Source organism: Echinops telfairi, unplaced genomic scaffold (assembly GCF_000313985.2).
Source record: "Echinops telfairi isolate 266 unplaced genomic scaffold, ASM31398v2 ScPeMD7_3533;HRSCAF=4204_0, whole genome shotgun sequence".
Taxonomy (NCBI): Eukaryota; Metazoa; Chordata; class Mammalia; order Afrosoricida; family Tenrecidae; genus Echinops; species Echinops telfairi.
The window spans coordinates 74,559,778-74,580,258 of record NW_022107431.1 but is presented as its reverse complement, the minus strand read 5'-3'; the positions used below and the strand labels follow the sequence as shown (position 1 = coordinate 74,580,258).

Below are 20,481 nucleotides of genomic sequence, written 5' to 3'. Positions count from 1 at the left end.
ACAGTGACCTGCTGCCTTGCTCTGTCCTGAGATGCTCTGAGTTGGGTGTGAGACTCAGAATGCTCACCCCACCCCACCCCCACCACCCCAAGAGTAGCTGAGGGTAAGGGAGGGGCAGAGAAGAGTGGACCCCTGGGCTCTAACCCCAGCCATCCTCCGAGGTGTGTGTGTGTGTGTGTGTGTGTGTGTGTGTGTGTGTGTGTGTGTAAAGATCGAGATGAAAAGGAACGAGAAGTTTTGCAATGGTTATCTTTAGATGGTGGGATTAGTGCCACATTATTGTTTTTTTAATGTATTTTCCAGCTATCAGTCAGTATGTAAAATGTTCATTGTCAGGCAAAAATGGTTTTTCTGTAAAGCAATGGTATGTATTTAAATCACTCCCAAGTTTTTTACTTTAAAAACTCCCTCCTCTTCATAGTTCCTGTTTGCATTTTTAACATGCACACAGCAATATTCTCTGCTGAACCTTAAGAAAGCACGGTTTCATATGGCAATAAAATAAATGTTTCACATCTGCCTTCTGTGAACTCATAAAAACTTAAGGTGTTCAAGCAAAGGGCTTTAACCACTGCACCAGATGAAATAAGAATAGATGATGCATTTTGGGTTGGGGGGCCCCTGCTCTTTCTAAGTAATCCCTGTGTGGTACCCGAGAGTGATAGGAATCATTCCCAGCGTCAGTAGCGGTGGCAGTTCCTCTTGCGGGTGTGAGTGTTGGAAAGCCAGCTCTCCTCCCATTGCTGTCAGACTTCAGCTTCCCACCTACTGGAGAAACTAGAGCAAGACAGCATTATTTAAAATACTGCTAAGTGAACATTGTGTTTCTTTATGATTGATTATTGTATTTCCTTTTACAACAGAAGATTAATGTTGCTGTTTGTTGTTCTTGGAAGCGATTATTGGTTTGTTTTTTTAACATCAGTAGACTCTTCTGTAAGCATATTTTTGTTTTCTTTCAGAGCTTGAATTGCTAACTTTTTGTTATATGAAAATGACTTAGAATTTTGCAATTTTTTGCTATTCTTATATTTTGTGGGTGTTTTTTTTTAATTTTTAAAAGCAAATAAAATATAACAGTATATGCAGTAGATGTGATTTTAGTAGTTTAGTATGTTGTCCCCTTTTGAATTTGTTTTTCAGGATAGGGAACCTTAGTAGCCTAAATAAAGCCTAATGGGAATTATATGCCTGCTCTTAGTTGCTTTATTAAATAGAGGTTGTTCATTTGACAAACTCCTAATATCAAAACACCATAGTTCATTACAAGTAGTAAGGGAGTTCTTTTCTTGTTTTCCAGAACCAAAAGCTAAACTCATGTTGGTTGTGTATGGAGTCCCTGGGTGACACAGATGGTCAGTGTGCCCGGCAGCTAACTAAAATATGAGGTGTTCCGACCCACCCAGATACACCTCGGAAGAAAGACTTGGCAATCTAATTCCAAAAAAAAAATCAGAAATTAGAACTGCTATTGTAAGGAAAACTAAGCTGCCTATGTGCAGCCGAAAACTTCTTGTGATTGGGTTCCTTGGTTTGGAAGTGAGGGTTACAGTTTCATAGGGCATCTCGGTTAATGAGCCTAATAATGTATGCCGTGGCACTGTTCTCCCTCCTAGTACTCTTTGTAGTGCCTGGCGTCTCAAGAGCTTGCAGGTAGCAGTGCAAGGCACAGCAAATGGCTTCTATTTGCCTGGAACAATTGAGGAAGAAGGGGAAGTCGGGAAGAGGAGGAAGAAAATGGATTGTGTGACTAATTGCATCCAGGAGCACCTGCTGTCTTTGTTGGGAGACTGGAAGAACTAGATGGTGCCCAGCTTCTGTTACAAACATTTAAAGAAAAAATTCCATAAAAGGGCTATGATTAGAAAGGGGGTACTTGGAGAACATACTTTCAGATGCCCATGCAGGCTAGTGAAACCTCTGAAACATAATGACTTGGGATAGTCTTTAAATCTTAAACAAGAAAATAAGCCTGAAGTCTACTTAAAATCCAAGATTATTTAGCTTAACTAATAAAATAAAAAAACTTCTGCCTTGAGCGCTGTGCTATTTTCAGTACTATCTCTATCAGATCAAAATCGACCGTTGCAGCTTAAAAGATGAGGTGGGCGACACGCACGTGCGGCACTTAGTTTACATTCACAGAGTGCCCCCATCGGGAAAGGGAGATGAGAACGGCCACACAGCCCCGAAAGTCACAGAGCTGCTCGCTGACGCTTGTATCGCTGGGTACATACATTCCCAGCAACAAGGTAAAGCAGTTTTTGTTTTAAACCCTGTGGAGCAGCTTCACTCTCGCACATCGAGACCGTCTGTGAGTCGGAACCAACCCAGGAGCAACTGGTTTGGTTTTGTGTCTATTAAGTGGTAGGAAGGGAGAGTCCAAGTATTCTCCAGGTTTATTTTGCTGTTGCCATTTACTGAGAGGTGTAAAAATTGACGTTTGGGGGAAGTTAAATGTACTCCAAAGTATGCAGCTGAGTTAGTTAATTGTGCCAGCCTGGCCGATAATCACATGTGGTGCTGGTTGAAAGGCGGAGGGATAAATGGGTGGTGAAGCCTCGCCTTTCTAGTTCTCGGGTCTCTTGTTTTGTGATGGTTGCATCGGGTGCAGCTGCCTTAGCAGTTCCTGCTTCAGCTTGCAAGATTGACTTCCTACAAGACATCCCCAAGGAGAAGCCGCATGGATCTATCCCGATGCAGCCCTGGGTGCTGGAGCAGCCGTGTGGAGACCCTTGCCAGTGCTGAGATGCTTACACGTTCACGGATTCAGCTTTCCTCCTGCAGTCGGCATCATTGCCTCTGTTTTGTGAGGTGGAGGACTTTGTGGACTGGTGTTGGGTTAATGGGTTAATGTTGGGCTCGTGGGTTTGGGCAGCATTGGGTTGGGATGTTTTCGTGATGCACCTTTTCTTTACATAAAACTCTCTCTTATACGTGAGTCGCCGTGGATTTGTTTCTCCAAAGTACCCAGACTAATACAGCAGCAAATCTAATTTTTTGTATTACTTACTCTAATTTACATGATAAACTAAATTGAGACCGTCTAAACATTTATGTAGATTAAAAATGTATAGGGAAACAGTCAAGAAAATAAAAACAGAGCAGCATGATGAGGGCCAGGTAAAAGTTAGTGTAGACACAAAAGCACAATGTACAATCTTACCCTGTTCTGAAGTTGGATTGGATATTTCCCCCTGAGCTTCCTAGCAGTCAAAGCAAAAATAATCTGATTAATTTCACCATTCAGTATATACACTTACATAATGTATCTGTGAGGATGAGTATATAGTTATGTAATTATAGACGTGTGTGTGTGTGTGTGTGTGTGTGTGTTTACATACTCATGTGTGTATACATTTGTATAACTGCATACATTTGTAATGCAGTTTTTGTGTAAAATTAGGTGCCTCGGCTGATATCCGGGTCGGCTTATACTCAAGTATATATGGTACTTAAGTACCAGCTGCTTAGGAAAGTTTTGTTTCTCTTGGCCAAGTCTCAGGGAGCATTCTACTCCTGTAATCAGTCTTGGAAACCCACGGGGGTTACATTCTGCTCCTGTAATCAGTCTTGGAAACCCACCCTGTCCTCCAGGCTCACTCCATGTTGGCATGGACTCTGTGGTAGTGAGTGGGTGAGCGTGGCCCAGAGTGTTGAGAGCTATTTAATTTTGTAGAAGTAGAGGTGACTTCCTTTGTTAACCTAGGTCTTTGGACTCCTAACCATGTCTTTCCGCCTATTGTCTACTTTAAGGTGGCTCTGTATGCTCTCATTCTGTGTTTTTTATTGGATGATCCCATGTTCTGGTGAAAAGATAGCCATAACTGCTGTTTCTGCCTTCCTCTGTTAGGAATTCTTGTTAAATCATGGGCACAGATCTTTGCCACCTCTAAAGCCCAGAAGTTACTGTTCCGGATCATAGATTGTTTGCTGCTGCCACATGCAGTGTTACAGCAAGAAAAGGAGCTGCCTGCAGCTATGTTGACTGCAATTCAGAAGAGTCTTCCTTTGTATCTCCAGGTATAGTAAATGTGACTGCTTAAAGTAAATCTATTTCTTTGAAATTCTGCCTGAAAACATGGTTTCCTAAAGCAGATTTCAAAGTTACATTGTAAATTCAAATGGCACCTCCTCTGAACAGGCTTTAGATTCTTTTGTGCTTGGTTCTGAAAGCAAAGATGGCGAAGGTCAAAAGTCTCTGCCCTGAAGGAGTTTGTGGTCAAGAGGAAGCTGCCCTACGCTTATGCTGAGAGCAGTACAGTGCTCTTCTGGAGACCTTAGCTATCTGCCAGCCTCACTGGGAAGGAAGGATGGCATGTGAAAGAAGACACTAGCGCAGTGCTTCCCAGCCTTCCTCATGCAGGTCCTCACATGGTGGTGACCCCCAACCATAACGTTATCTTTGTTGCTACTTCGTAACTGTCATTTTGCTACTGTTATGAATTGAGCCGCTCCTGTGAAAGGGTTGTTTGACCTCCAAGGGCGACCCACAGGTTGAGAACTGCTGCACTAGAGGATATGAAGTGTCAAAGAAGGGGGGGTTGGCAGGGAATTCCTGTCAGAGGGAACATATATGGTATATTGACAAAGGCAGGACTGTTAAGAGAATATGACACACTAGAGGGAACAAATCATTCTGATGGAGGTGGGGAGTCACTGGGAAAGAATTACATAATGGGAGGCCTTAACATGCCATGCTAAGAATTTACACCTATTCCTACAGGAGGACTGTAGCTGCATTTTGAGCAAAATTTGACTGATATAGTCACATTTGCATTTTATAAAGGTGATTCTGGTGGCATCTAAACTAATTGGGGTGGAGGTTAGATTGAGGGCCTGAGGGGCAGCAAGTAGTAACTCATTACAATAACCCATACAGTGGCTGCAAGTTTCGAACTCAGAACGTTTTGAACTTAGGCACGTTCAAGAGCTTGAATCACAAAAACTTTCTGAGCAACAGAAGTGGAATACTTCTGAGATGTCAGAATGATTGACTCGTAGGAGTTTGATAGCTCATGAGTTAGGCACTTCACTGCCAACGGGAAATTTGGTAGTTCAAACCTGCCAGTGACTCCGTGAGAGAAAGCTATGGCAGTTTGCTTCCAGAAAGATGTATGACCTTCAAAGTCCATTGGGTAAATTCTACTCTGTCCCACCGGCTCATTAGGAGTCACAATCAATTTGACCACAGTAGGGTTTTTTGTTGTTCACTTTTGTGTGACTTGTGGATGGTGCTGATTTCTGAAATGAACCATTTCCCAGAGGCAGCGGTAAAGGGAAGAATTCATTTCTGAACAGCTTTAGTTTGACATGGTGCAGAAGACCTAGTTAACTATGTCTAGTAGGCAGTTGGAATTGGGGTGGCAGTGTGCTTTATTCTTCATTAATGTGTGATACTGAAGATACGTTCTTCCTAACTTGGGATTTGAGAAATTTTTTTGTCGACTGAATACTTTGCAATCATAGAAACTTTTTCAAGTATCCACTGGTGGCTTCATTTTTCTTTGCCTTAATGTGCTATTCCTTCCCAAACCACGAACAAAACTCACTGCGTGGTGTCTGTCCAAATCTGGGCAGGAACCTATGGGACAAGGCAGAACTGCTTCAGTGGGTTCTGAGACAGTAACTCTTTACAGACGTAGAAAGCCTCGTCTTTCCCCCAGGGAGTAGCTGATGGTTTCAAACTGCTGACCTTGCAATTAGCAGCCCAGCTTATAACCCACTATGCCACTAGGTCTCCTTGCTATTCCTTAAGCAACAGCAAAACAAGAAACTGAGTCAGGGAGGCAGGAATCCATTATTTAGTTAGTTAGTTATGTATTTGTTCTAATTTTGCTGTTTTAATTACTAGCATTTTATAGCTGTGCTATTTTTAATTTAAAACAAACTCATAATTTTTTTGGAGGTAAATATTTAAAATGGATTGATATCTAACATTTTTCATTATTTCTCTGGGAAAGCACAGTGTGAATCACAAAGTACCAAATTATAAATGAATTTGTAGAACATAATTTGTCGCTGTGTTAGTGATAATCTGTATTTAGATACATGGGATATTTCATAATATTGGTAGGAAAACACTCCTAATTCTCAAGGTATTTGCTTAATCATTTAAGTATTAGGTTCTATAATCCATATGAAGTTATTTTGGTAACTGTTTAAATGGGAGGGATTAAATCTGCAGGCACGCAACAAGGCCCTGTACTTCAGGGGGACCTTGAGGAGACTCACAGCGTCACTAGTCCTCAGTCTCCCCAGCCATACAATGGAGATGCAGTAATGGGAACTTACCGAGTTTCCAAGGTTTGAATGAAATAGGACATAAGGAGTATGTGGCCCACTGCCTGGCATATAAAATTTTCTAATAAATTACTGTTATTCCAATCATCTTTTGAATTTCTCTCCCTTTGTTTTTTTCAATCATCACATTTCTTAATGTAAGATTGTTAGCATAAATTGTGTAGTCTTATTCAGACCAATATTCTACATAACATATATTGTACTTTACAATGTATGGTATAACATCATAATTACATTGATAGTGGTTGATGAGTGTGGAGATAAAATGTACTGAGTATGAAAGGGGAAAAAAACACGTGTCGTCTTCCTAACCATGTACTTCACCTCTACTTCCCTATCCTGAGGACACCCACTGGGTTAGATGCCACAGCATGTGTGTAGGATCCAAGCCCAGCACTCCCTGGGGCTCACAGGCGTGGACCTTGAGGGTGTGAAGTGTCCTTTTTGACTGAGAAGCTATCAAGCTGACACGAACATGAGCACTAGGGACTGTGCTGCTAAGTTCCTAACTATTGTTTATGTTTTAAAACTCAATCAGTATTTCTTTTTCCCTTTTTCTCCTGTAGGGAATATGTATTGTGTGTTGCCAGTCTCAAAATTCAAATACCTATTTGTATCAATTGCTTGGAAGTGTTATTGAGCAGTATATTGGGCGTTTTCTTCCGGCTTCACCACATGGTTTAGGTGTTGGACAGCATCCAGTTTTGCTGGCCCTGAGAAAGTCAAGTACTGTCCCGCTGACGTCATTCCTAAAGAAGTGCATTGCGCAAGTCTTAAGGTACTTCTCCATCTTGAAAATTAGTAGTATGTATAATTTAGTAATCTATTTTAAAAGGGCAATGTAGTGTTTCAAAAATATTGACAATCTTTATGATAGTGGAAGTATTAGAAATATATTTTTTCCTACTAAATGTCATCTAAGGACTGAGTTGGTTGGTATCTGCTCATGACAGTCTGAGCTCTTCAAATGGCTTCTTTCGTTGGTTAGCGATTGTTTGGTTGTGCATGTCCTAAAGATATCGTTTTGTTTAAAAAAATTTTTAATTTATAAACATTCATTTCAATGTAGTCTTAATTGTACAAAATACAATAATGGTATAAGGTAGAAAGTGAATGCTAAGGTGAAAAAGAAGCATTAAGACTCCTATTTTGTTCACCTACTTTTTGTCATGGTAACTTAGTTTTACTGTTAGGCAAATGAATGAATGAAACGCCTTACGTTTTCCACTGACTGTACTCTGTACTGTAACCTTAGGAATTTAAAAATAGAACTGGTCTTTTTTTTGTCACGGAGTATTTAACTTCAAATGAAATTGCTTTTTAAACTTTAAGATGTTATAATGCTATTGTTATATTGGCTTTTTTTAATTTTTACTTTGTTAGAGACATGGTCGTTAATGACCAGGCAGTAGGCGTCTCATCCTATTACAGAGTTCGATATGTAAAATCTCCACTCCCTTCTGACCGCCTCTGTGTCTCCAGTCTTGCTACTCACTCTGGAGAGCAGTGTGCTCGTTGCTACCTTTCCGCATTGCCCACATTGGCCACCGCGCATTTCCACCCGGTTCTCTATCCCATGACGCTTTCAGACTCCTGCAGAAAACGCAAATGCACAAATTCACAGTGAAGTCTTTCATTTCTGTCTGGCGTATATTACTTTCAAACCCTGCTGCTTTACATTTGGGCTGTTTCTGTGTTGTGTCTTGTGCTTGGTGGCACCCAAAGGAACGTGTAGTTGTGTGTTTGAAGGGACCACGGCCGTAGAACATACACATTTTCCCTCTTTAAATTGCCCTTTGTTCTAGGGGTAAACGTTTTCATTATCTTTCAAGTATGCCACATTTGGGTCTGCCCAATTCGAACCCTAAACTGAAGGTAAAAGGAAACTGTGCTTGTTTTCAGGAAGTCCTATCTTCACTTTAAAGGCACCTCACCCCCTCCTCGCCTCGCACCCATCTTGGCCTTTATCCTCCAGCTGTCCCGGGAAGCTCACCCCGACGTGGGTGAGGTGGAAGCCCTTCTCCCTGGAGTCCTACACAGCTTGGTGTTGGTCAGTGAGCCCCAAGGTTAGTTTGTATCTAAGCTGCTGTTTGTCATCGTTTTCCCGTCACACTAAGAATCTGCTCTCTCCCATCAGTGACATTAATCGTAGCAAAGTATATGGTTATTTAACTACACCTTTTTGTATATAACATAACTAAACAATGGCGGAGGTTGGGCATAAAGAAAGATATGGTTAAGAATTGTGTGTTTCTGTTTAGTTTTACTTGTTTTGTGTTTCGCCTGAGAGTGAATACTTTAAGGGCCATTTCCTTTACCTTTTATTAGTAGATTTGTTCATCTTTCAAAAAAATGTACTTTCAGTCTAACCCTTGGTGTTAAATAGCAAGTGGTTGAGGGATCAGTGTACTTTGTTTTATTCCGGTTTCTGCTAAAATATCTAAGTTGATTTTGGGGAGGCAAACCTGTTAGAATACTTTGATCCTACTTTTGATTTCAGTCTCATCCCTTGATCTCTTAAGAATATCATTTATTTCCAAAGCACATGAGCAGCGTGCTTTATATAAGCTTAGAGGAAATTCACTAAATCACCATGAAGGAATTTTACATGTGAATGAGGTGTTCTCTCTCCGTCTCTCTTTCTCTGTCTGTCTCTGTGTGTGAGAGAGAGGCAGAGAGAGAGAGTATACTGTGATTTTTGAAGGCAGGCTCCTCAAACTTTTCTACCTAAATGATTCTAACTGCTGCGATGAGAATACAGTATGCGCCATGAAGAATCTGAGAGCAGGTATCTAAGCAGGGTATCTGAAAGCTTATAGAGCTACATAAAATGCTGTTTTCTGCTAAAACACATATTCATAATTAATTCTAATATATTTCAATACTTAAAATGGTCCTCTCCTCTCGATCCTGATTTTTGAGGAAACGGTCTTTTTTTTTTTTTTTAGAAATGGTCTTAATATCTAATACCCTTATTTGGTAGGAACATTCTTTTCCCTGAAGACTATCCAAAGATGGGCCTTAGACTTTTCTTAAGAGAGCTCACCCTTTTGAAGACTTCTGTAGGCTCTGAACCCCAGTGAAAGCGGTCTCTCCATTCTTTAGTGCTGCTGTCCTGAAATACCACAGCAGGTGAAATTTATTCTCAAAGTTGAGGGGCTAAAAGTTCAAATTCAGGATGCTAGTTCTAGGGCAATGGTTCTCAACTTTCCTCATGCCGCCACCCTTTCATACAGTTTCTCATGTTGTGGTGAGTCCCAATCATAACATTGTGTTCGATGCTACTTCATAACTGTAATTTTGCTACTGTTATGATTCGGGTGACCCTGTGAAAGGGTCATTCAACCCCCAAAGGGGTCACAACCCACAGGTTGAGAACTGCTGTTCTAGGGGAAGGCTTTCTCCCTCCGGTGGCTCTAGGACAGTGGTTTCACAGGGGTCACTTGATTCACAACTCCTATCTGCAAAACTCACAGAGACAGTTCTACCCTGCCCTTTAGGATAGCTGTGAGTTGGCATTGACAGGACTGCAGTGAGATCCCACCTTAGTCCTCTTAGAACGGATGGACTCATCATCTCAGATCACATCACTGGTAATGATCACATCAGTGCAGAACTGCCAACCATACCGTATGTACATATACATACCGCATATACTCGTGTATAAGCAGAGATTTTCAGCACATTTTTAATGCAGTTTTTGTGGTAAAATTAGGTGCCTTGGCTGATATTCGGGTCAGCTTATACTCAAGTGTATATGGTAACTGCCAAACCACTGAGAATAGTGGTTGACATACATTTTGTGGCCACAATTCAATCCATGCTTCAGACTTTGTTGGGATAGAGTAGGCAGTTTGACATTCTGGCCACTCTGGTGAAAATAATACTTTATCATGAAGGGAATCAGGGCCTGGAAGAAAGGTTCTGCTGGTCACATTTAGCCAGTAAGTACACCGCATATGAATTCTCCACCTCTGCATTGCTGCTTTTGGTAGAGGAAGGAGTGATGAAACACATTGTGTACTTGGTTCAGAGAACAGCTCTCTTGGACCCTCCCATTGGTCTCAGTGTTGCCATATATGTTAGCACTGCCACTCCTAGATACACACCCAAGAGTAATGAAAACTTGCCCAGTGAAAAGTACAAGCATGAGCAGTCAAAGAGGAGAGTCTGTTGGACCTGGGCCCCAGTGAAACTGGTGAAAAGTCTGTAACAAAAACCAACCACTTAAAAATTCTCTTGAAATTGTCCTAAGGGCATACAGCAGATGAGAAACCACTTGGTCAAGAAACTCTATTAAAACCCAGTAGGAGCAGCAAGAATCTGTGGTATTTGAATCAAGACTGTTACCTCTTTCCTCATCCAACCTTAGCAAGACAGGACTTCTGCATACAGGGTCCCTCAGCTCCGTCTCCTTTCAGTTTGAGGGCTGTTGTCCTAAGAGTGGGCAGATGCCAGCATTTCTCAGGTCCACCCCAGCTCTCAGATGCAGAGTTTAATTTCCAGGAGGTGGTGGTGGACCTTCTCTGACCAATCTCCACCCATGGGACAGAAGCTGTACCTTAGGTGCAGTGCTGCTGGGAATGCTGGGGCTTAACAGGCACAGTGCAGCAGGCAAACCTAACCCCTGGGCTGTTACTGCACTTTCTACCAAGTACTCAGCTTCTGAAGAAAAAGCACACTGTTGACCCCAAACCTAGCACCAGAGCAGTGTGCTGAGTTTTTGCCTCGACCACAAAAGCAGACTCCTTTGAGGACCTCTGATTCTCTCCCCAAGGAACTGACTTTTAGCAACAGCAGATGAAGAAGTTCAAGCCTAAGGTGCTCTTTAAAACAAACAGTGGAGAGTGTGGTATAAAGGCAATTAGGAAACAATTGGTGGACTCATTGGAGTTACAGGCTAAATCGAGGCTGGCTAGTTTGCGTGAAAGAGGTAGCTGGACAGAGCCTTCCAGGAGTCCAAAGAGACCTCAAACATGGATCTCAGTCTGTGAAGGCATTTATGCTCCAAGGCGCCATTAAAAACACTAGAGCAGTCATTCAGCAGTTAAGGATGTAACAGCTGGATGTGGTCAATGGAAGATGGTGAAAGAGAACTCTGGCCAAGTCACTGTCATCCCAGGGAGAATGTGAGTATCTCGAGGAATATATAAAACAGTAACATGGAAAGTGAGTGACAGGGGAACTAGATAAGAGTTATGTTTGTATAGCTCACTGAATTAAGTTCTTATAAACCTGGAGCTGATTGAGACGAGTGTAATGTACACGATCAACCCTAGAGTAATTGCTCTGTGGTACAGTTACCCTGTTCGGCTGCTGACCGTATGGTTGGAGGGAAGAAAGGCCGGGCAAGCTTTTTCCGAAACCCTTAGCCATTGACAGCCCTCCGGAGCACTGTTCTGCTCTGACACACCTGGGATCACCAGGAGTGGGCATCCACTTGATGGCAACCGACTCCAGCAACCACGAGGAAAAATCAAAAAAAACCAAGGAAAAAAAATTACTGTAGATTTGAAAGTGCTACATTAGAAAATATTTGATCTAAAAGAAAATGGAAAAGCTAGATGAGAGGGGTGAAAAGAAGAAACATAGTAACATAAAACATAATAAGAGGAAAAGTAAGATGGCTGATCCAAATGTAGCTATCAATAGAGTAAGTTCCTGTGTTACAAAGCTCTGACAGACAACTCATGTTTGCCCTTTAATGTTGCATAAATTTGCTCTCAGTTTGAAGCACTTGAACCAACCCTCACACCTAACAGTATTTATCACAATCATCTTCGCTGGCTTGTGTGGATTTTAATTCATGGAAAAGAGTTGAACTTTTTCTTCTTCTAAAGTAAGGCTAAATAACAATCATATGCACTTGTTCCAACTTATCTACAAAGTCAATTTAAAGATACTTAGGATTGGGTCTTGTTCATTAATGGAGTGCTAGTAATAACTTTAAATATGAAATAAATAGTTAAAAGACAGTGACAATAAGAATGGACAAAAAGGGAATAATCCAAGTATATACTGTCTAATGAAAATACAAGGAGGCATCAAAAAGTTAAAGGAAAAAATAGAATTAAAAGCAAGATCGTAACAGCAGACTGCTAATGTTCAGGAAGTAAGAAATTAACAAATGGATAGAGAAATAGACAATGTAACAATAATAGTTGGAGGATTTACAGTTTTCACTCCAACCTCACAAGATGTAAACAGCCCCCTCTACTATCTTCACAAGAAAAAAGCTGAACAAACTGAAAGGTAACATCTCTTAGATCTATCCTAGAATTGAGGCCATAGGGTAACCTGCTCTAAAGCTAGGAAAAACATACTGAGAACGATGGGGCTAATACAGGTAGGGACACTTATGGTACATTGTTATTGAGAAATTGCTGGCGGCTCATTGTTGAGTAGCTTGAGTGAAAAAGTCGAGGGCACATGGTTTCGGGAGACCACACATTTTGCTAGTTTTACTTTAGGATCCTCAGAGGGAAATTGGGGCAGGGAATCCCCTTTTGCTTCTGGTAGTAAGAGAGACTGGAATGACATTTTGTTGAAAGGAAGACCATTAACCCAGAATTTGAAATCATTCTTCAAAATTGAAGGAGAAATAAAAATCTCAGACAAACAAAAACTGAGCTGACGTGTCTTAGAAGAAATGTTAAAGAGCTTCTTCAGAGAAAAGGAAAATGGTATTGATTGGAGACTTGGCTATGGATAAAAAAAGGGACAATGTTGAAGAAAGAATAAATAAAGATAAAACCTTTTATTTTACTCCTGAGTGTGTTAGGGTTCTCTAGAGAAACAAAACCAGGACATTTATGATTTTAGATAGATAGATAGATAGATAGATAGATAGATAGATAGATAGATAGATAGACAGACAACATAAGAAATAAACAGCTAATTAGTCCACAGAGCAGTACAAATGGCTCAGTTCAACTCACTTCCATGAGACAGTTGTGAGACACTGGCAGTCCTTCAAGTCTTGAAGGCCGCTGGGTAGTGCTCTGTAAAGCAATTCAGGCTATCCAGGCACAGCAGCAAACAACAGGGCAGGTCACCAACAGTCAACCAGATGACAGGGCCCGACAGTCCCCAGCTCAAGTAATGTATACGCCAGCAATGTGGTGAAGCAGGTCTCAAAGGAACCTCAAAACTATAGCAACAGTCCACGGGTTGGGTGTACCATAGGAAATATAGCTCCCAAGTTGAGGCAGAAAACTAGCTAAGGTAGCCGCATACTTGTCTGATCATCAGAGAGCAAGAGGCAGAAAGATGAGGCTTGCCAAGCCATTTATCTCTTTGCCCTTTAACTACACTGCAACCTTATTAACCCCAGGTGTGTTTATTGGCCAGGTTGACACAATAATCTTACCTATCACACTGAGCTAATGGTGGTTCAAAGTAATATAGGAATGCTTCATTGGCTAGGTTATACCTTTGGATGATTGAAATGAATGGCAACATGTTAGAAGGAAAAGATGGAGACAGTGGGAATACTGTACTCTAAGCTACCTGCAATGTGGAATCCAGGACAGATAAACCCCTCAGGAACAATAATGGGAGTAGTGATACCATGAGGGTAGGGGAAAGGTGGGGGGAGAAAGGGGCAACCAAGTGCAAGGGTTGACAAATAGCACCCCCCTTCCCAGGAGGATGAACAATAAAATGTGGGCAAAGGGATATGAAAATAATATTTTATAATTTATCAAGGGGTCACGAGGGTGGGAGAGGAGCTGATACCAAGAACTCGAGTAGCAAAAATGTTTTGAAAATGATGATGGCGTGTGTATGGATTGGGATAACAGTTGTATGAGCCCCTAATAAAATGTTAAAAAAGAAAAAATAAATAAATAAATAAAACAAACCACACACACACACACACACACACACAAAATATATATATATATAAAAAAAAAAAAGAAAATGATGATGGCAACATATGTACAAATGTGCTTGATACAATTGGTGTACAGATTGTTATAAGAATTGAAGGGCCTCCAATAAAATGATTTATAAAAAAAGAAATAAAGTAGACTTAGATTAGCAATAAAGGCTGCTTAAAACCCTAGAGGAACAGCCATTAATTTCTTTTTTTTTAAATAGTATAATTAATATGCAAAAAAGAGACTAGAATCATATAAAATGTTCAATTAAAACCAGAGAAGGCAGAAAAATAGATTAAAAGAAAAAAGACAAGTTAAACAATTAGAAAATCATTTCACCTATGATAGATATTACTCTGTCAATTACTTTAAATGTGAGTCATTTAAATATTCTCATTAAAAGACTGGCAAAGTAAAATTTTTTAAAAGATGAAAAGTGAAAAAAGGTAGGGGAAAGAAAGCAAAGCTATCACAAATTGAAAGAAAGCTAGAGTAACTCATTAGTTTCAGACAGAGCAAACTTTCGAGCAATAATTCATTACATAATATCAACTAGGAGGTTTGCAAGGCAGTGGTACAGCACCTCCATCGTGACTTCTGAGCCATGATGGGCTTTGTGTAGGGTTGGCAGGGCCCCATCCCTGGTGGTAGGCCGTAGGTGCTGGTTCCTCACCATTCAGCTGGGTGTCATTCCAGCATTGTCTGCAATCTATTGTGATGTGGCAATCCTGGACCCAAGTGCAACCTTACCTCAGCAGCCTCCGAGGCCCACACTGTGCAGCCCCAATTGGGACCAGGCTCCCCAGTATGGCGAGGAGGGGGTGCCTGAGCATGAGAGTGAGGAGGTCCCTCCTGGTATCAGCTACCAGAAGAGGCATAATGCCAGGTGTGTGCCTGCCACCAGGATCTGTCAGCAACTGACTACCACCACCTACACTGCTGCCGCCGAGTGGATTCTGGCTTATAGCAACCCCGTAGGACAGAGTACAACTACCTTTTTGGGTTTCTGAGGCTATAAATCTTTATGGGAGCAGAAAGCTTCATCTTTTGCCCATGGAGGAGCTGGTGGGTTTGAACTGTTGTCGCCATTAAGACTTTGTTTTTCCTACATAATAGTGTTTGCAGGATAGTGGTATGTGTTATAGTATCTTGAAATATGTATTTCTAAGAAAAAGACATATCTTCACATGTATTATGTCTGTTTTAAGATGTCACAGGGCATTTTCACATTTTCTTTAAATGCAAGTTAAGCAGACTAAAACAAAACAAACAGGTAAATGTTTCATTTTAAAAATTAACAAAAATGCATGTACTGTACATAACTTTCAAGAAAACACCTTTTTTCCCCCTAAATCAAGAATGTTCCTCAAAATGAGGATCCAGATGGTCAATTCAGACACAATGTCTAATGCTGTAATTTCTCCTCCTAGTTAAAAGGCTGGCCACAGAGAACCTGCAATCCATGGTAAAAGCCTGCCAGGCCGGCTCAGCAGGAGAAGCCGCAGCCCAGCTGACTTCTGTGTTCAGGTAACTGGAAAACGTGCCGACTGGCAGAGAGATGGTAGCCAGCCATTTGACAGCCAACATGTTTTTTAAATAACTAATTATCCAAAACATAATGTGCAACTACTTGTTTATAGTATTTCAATGATTGCATTTTTGGCACAGATTTTGTTACATTGTGTTCTTTTATTCAAAGATAAAGGTGCCAGGGGAAAAGGTAAGTGAGCTGACTAAAAGTACGTTAGGATTCAGTAAGGCCGACCCTTGCGTGTAGTTGAGAGGAAAAGTGGGAACCGTGAGTCAGGACTCCAGGTGCCCAGGCCTCCAGCTTGCGCAGTGGTTAGGCTGGACCCAGTGAGAAGTGCACATCGGTGGTTTCCATTCATGCTCTCAAGGCTCTGCTCCATTAGGGTGTACCTGTGAAGCACAGACTTTGTACAAGTGGGTCTCTTGTCTGTACGATTTACAGTACAACTTGAGGAACATTTTCTGTTTGACTTTGTTTTAATGTCCCTCTCAGTTTCTACCCGGCCATGTTTTTGATGCATCTTTCCGCCTTAGCATTACCGTGATAAAATAATTGTGGTCAGTTCCCTTCATTGTTGTCTGTTGAATCGTTCGCTCCTTTGTCTTTATCTGATGCTGGTCAACTGTTCACAGCTTGTTTCATTGTCATCACTTGATAGTAGTGAACATAGAAAGACCTAGGAGGGAAGAAAAGGATGTTATAGAACAAAGGTTATTCACTTGCTACCTACAGTTTATTAAGCTAAATTGGGTTTGGTTTTGTTGATTGGGGGGCAGGATGGAAATTGTGAAGTAAAAGATAACATTCTCTTTCTGTACACTGCAAATGAATTTTATTTAGAAGCCCCTGGGAGGAAGAAAACCACCCAGCCAGCATGGCCAGACACAGTATTTCTTACCACAGCATGCACATCGAGCTTTTTAAAAGGTTCCTGCACTCCTGCAAGAATCTCAGGAACTTCCATTGGCATAACAAGGGGTTCTGGGAAATGTAGTCCCTAGGACTAGATATTGTCCTGGGCTCCACACATCCTTTCTCCAGATTTCACGTTTACTCTCCGCCAGTTCCATTATCCCCCTGAGAGATTTCATATACATAATTCTTTCTGGGACAAGGGTTGGAGTTCTCACCACCTGTAGCTGCTTCTTGCTTACCTGGGGGATAGTACTTCACCCTGATTAACTACATCTTTCTTTATATAGAAAGTCCTCCTAGGAGACCACAGTATTTTGCTTAGTTAAAAACACAAAAATATATTCTATGTACACCTCTTCTTAATATAACTGAACTATTGAATTATATGATATATTAATTATATGCCAATAAAATTGTTCAGAGAGAAATTAACAAAATACAAACAACAAATATATATTTTTCTAATAACTTGCTTTCCCCATGAAAACAATCTTTGTTTTATCTAGCTGGATAAAGTTTGATTTATCTAGTTGGATAAATTATGAAGCTTGATCCCCGCTCCCCCCCAACCTACAACCATCACCCTTTAAAAATCTTCTCCATATCCCCATATCACCTGGATTTGGAAACAAAGAGGATAGCAAAAGAGTCCCTCGGGTTAGATTATTTTCTTTTATTTCCCCCTGACCTGGGATTCAAACTCATCCCCCTTCACCCTCACCACCACCTCTTTGGTCACACCAACATAAATCATTTCTGTTTTTTAAAAGTGTTACAGATAATCTTCACATCTCATCAGGTTTGTTATGGCAATCTTACATGAAAGGATCTTTCTTGTATTCAGGTTACTACTGATAGTCATGTAGGTTACCAGCCCAAGGAATCGCCCCTCAAGTAATCCTTCATAACCTGTTTTACCTTCAGGCAGTTTATCCAGGATTTCAGTATGAGATACAGCTACCAGGTTTATAACATCTTGGAAACAGTAGCAGCGTTGGACCAGCAGGTTGTTATCCGCTTGGTTTCTACCCTCACACAATCGCTGAAGGATTCAGAGTTGAAATGTGGCCTTGGTAGAAATATTGCACAAAGGTATGTTTACCAATTGGATTTGAACAGTGATGATAACATCTAGCATCATTTTATAAAGCTGGCTTAGTTTTCTCATTCCCCTAAATTTGGTGAGAGTTAATTTGCGTGGAAAAATATTGGTTCAGTACTGTGATTGTAAAATTTTATAAACTTTTTATAAACAGTTTTATAAAGACTGATCAGGAGGTAATGGCGCTTATCAACAAACCCAGCCAACCTGACACCATTCACATGTTGTTCCTTCCAAAGTGGCCATGTCAGAAGGTGGCTTATTTATTCCTGTTGTGCTTGCTAGTGCTCAAAGCACAGTCAGCGTTCCTCATTGGGAAGCGGCTTCAGAACCTTGAGTGTCGTCTTTTCATATAAAGTCCACAGGAGCATATTATAACCCTTTGAGGTATGCTCAGTTTATTGAATCAAGGATAGCATGTGTATCTGGTGAATGTGATGAGTGTTCAACTAGATACTGTGGTTTGGATCTAAAATATGTAATAAGGCTTTATTTTCCTGACAGACTTTTAACCAATTGAACAGTATCCTAAGTTACTTATAATTGTAGCATTGTGGGAATAAGGCAGTAGCTCCTAAAAATTGCTTGAGAATGAGGCCAGTATTCACACTAAAACTCCCAAGTTCCAAAGTTTGCTAAAGAAAGTATTTTAATCACAGCGTGTGTATGTGCTTGTGCACGTATGTGTGATTAACTTCTCTGAGTGTCCTTCATGCATAACTGGAAAAACCGGCCAAGTTCTTTGTGAGCCACCCTGATGTATAGCCAGCTAGCTTGTCACCTTATGTGGCCAGAAGTACGCAGGGGAGGATTAGTTGTAAAGATTCTGCATAGCAGAGTCTGCCAGGCACAATAAATCTGTGTTCCCTTCCAAATACAGGGAACTACTAGAGAATCAAGGGGGGGAAATGTTTTCTATTCTAACTTTATTTCTAAGAAAGTAAGAACGAATAGAATATATACTGACTATATATAGGTCAGTTGTATAGCTACAGAATTTTTGTTGTATTACATCTGTGATAGAAATCTCTCCATTTGTATAATGTTCTAGTTAGCAATGCCATGAACTTAACTTCATTCCTAGCCATGTATTATCTCAGGTGGTTATTGAACTTTTCTATATCCTAAATTTTACCCATATTTTCTATACATACATTAATTTTTACATATAAAAATACATTTTATAAAATGTTTTCCAATAGATTCCAACTATTGGATCTAGATTTTTTCCCCATAGTAGCCATAAAACATTTGTTTAAAGTGGCTTATATATAATTCTGTTGCTTATAGGTAGCAATCAGATAATTTATACTTAAATACAAGAGGTAATACACATATTTACTTTGCTTTTTTTCCCCTTAAACAGGGAAGCCTATGGAAAACTTTTATCTCAACTTGGACAGGTGGGGCAAGATGAGATACGGAGAATGAAAAATGACAATATCTGACATATTTGGTGATTTTTCTTCCTTATTGATCACAATCTCAAGCCACTTTGCACCACTCCAAGTCCTCCTTTTAATTAATTGTATAAGCTTCTTCATTAAAAGCCTTCCTGGGACTTTTTTTTTTTACCTTATATCCATGTAGGGTAGAAAGTATACAAATAAGTAAATAAAGGTTAATTAGCTCTGTTACAGGATCCTTGGAATTGAAACTTGCTCACCACAGTGTTTACTTAGTTTGTACCAGTTGCTGCACCTCTTTTACTTGGTTGTGATTTCCTGCCTTGAGACTTAATTTTCATGTGTTTACTTTTTTTCTTCTTCCTAATTTTGTGTTTGTTTTTTTTCTTTCAATAACATGTTTTAATCTAATGCTTTTTTTAAATCAAATTACCTGGTTACTCTGCTGGTTTGTTTTGTTTTGTGTGTGTGTGTGTGTGTGTGTGTGTGTGTCAAATAGACTGCATTTGTTTCTCTTTTGGTTCCTCATATGCGAGGTAAGTGCATTTTTAAAAACTCTTACAAAACACACAGCTCTGTTAGGAACACGTCATAATGTTTTGCTAGTTGTCTATATACTACCTAAAAAAATGGTACCTGGAAGCCTACTTTGTTTAGGATCCAACAGCTGTCAGATTTTTTCCTGTGCTCATCCTTTTAAAAATAATTATCAAAAGGAAGAGTCGCCACCTTTAAGAAAGTGGAATAAATGATAAATGCAGGTCTATTTTAAACTTACAAATGAGTGACGTTTCCATTGAGCGTCTCCTTGCTCCTCAGCCAGAGCATCCTGTGTCCTCTCAGGAACTAGGTTCCTCTCTTTTTGCATCTGTCCTCTCTGACTCTAACCGGGACTGTTCAACTACCAACTAGGCCCCTGTCCTTCACTCCTGTTGGTTATGGACGTCATCTTGTACAACAAGCATCCTTGCTCACCTTGGGGACCCACCTGGGTTTCAACATTATGCTGCTCTGTGACTTTGAGCAAGTTGCTGACCCTCCCGGAGCCTCACTTTCTACCCAGATATGAAAGAATAGCAATTTCTGTTTTATAATATTATTAGAAGAATCAAGGGGATCCTGTATGGGAAAATGTTTGGTGGCCTGTGTTCTTTTGAGGGGATGCAGATTTCAGCCCCCCCCAGGCTTATGCACAAGAAAGTTAAAAGGCACCTCTAGTTCTCCTCTTTTTCTAATGGTGTATTTATACATGAATGACTCCGCTTTTTTTCAAGTATGTTTTTTGAATTATATCTTTGTTTATTTTAAAGTAATTTATTGGTTTTTGACTCTAGTCGTTATCAA

The 20,481-nt window shown here is 40.4% G+C and overlaps 1 protein-coding gene across 1 annotated transcript in view; it reads left to right on the top strand.

Annotated features, from left to right (window-relative positions):
* MMS22L (MMS22 like, DNA repair protein) overlaps positions 1-19,539 on the top strand; it is a 131,252-nt gene extending 111,713 nt beyond the window's left edge. The window contains exons 19-24 of the mRNA XM_004710933.2: positions 3,854-4,023; positions 6,870-7,081; positions 8,206-8,369; positions 15,614-15,710; positions 17,554-17,721; positions 19,098-19,539. Coding sequence (XP_004710990.1) covers positions 3,854-4,023; positions 6,870-7,081; positions 8,206-8,369; positions 15,614-15,710; positions 17,554-17,721; positions 19,098-19,179 — 893 coding nt within the window. The 3' untranslated portion in view covers positions 19,180-19,539. The remainder of the gene's footprint in view (positions 1-3,853; positions 4,024-6,869; positions 7,082-8,205; positions 8,370-15,613; positions 15,711-17,553; positions 17,722-19,097) is intronic.
* The last annotated feature ends 942 nt before the right edge of the window (positions 19,540-20,481 follow it).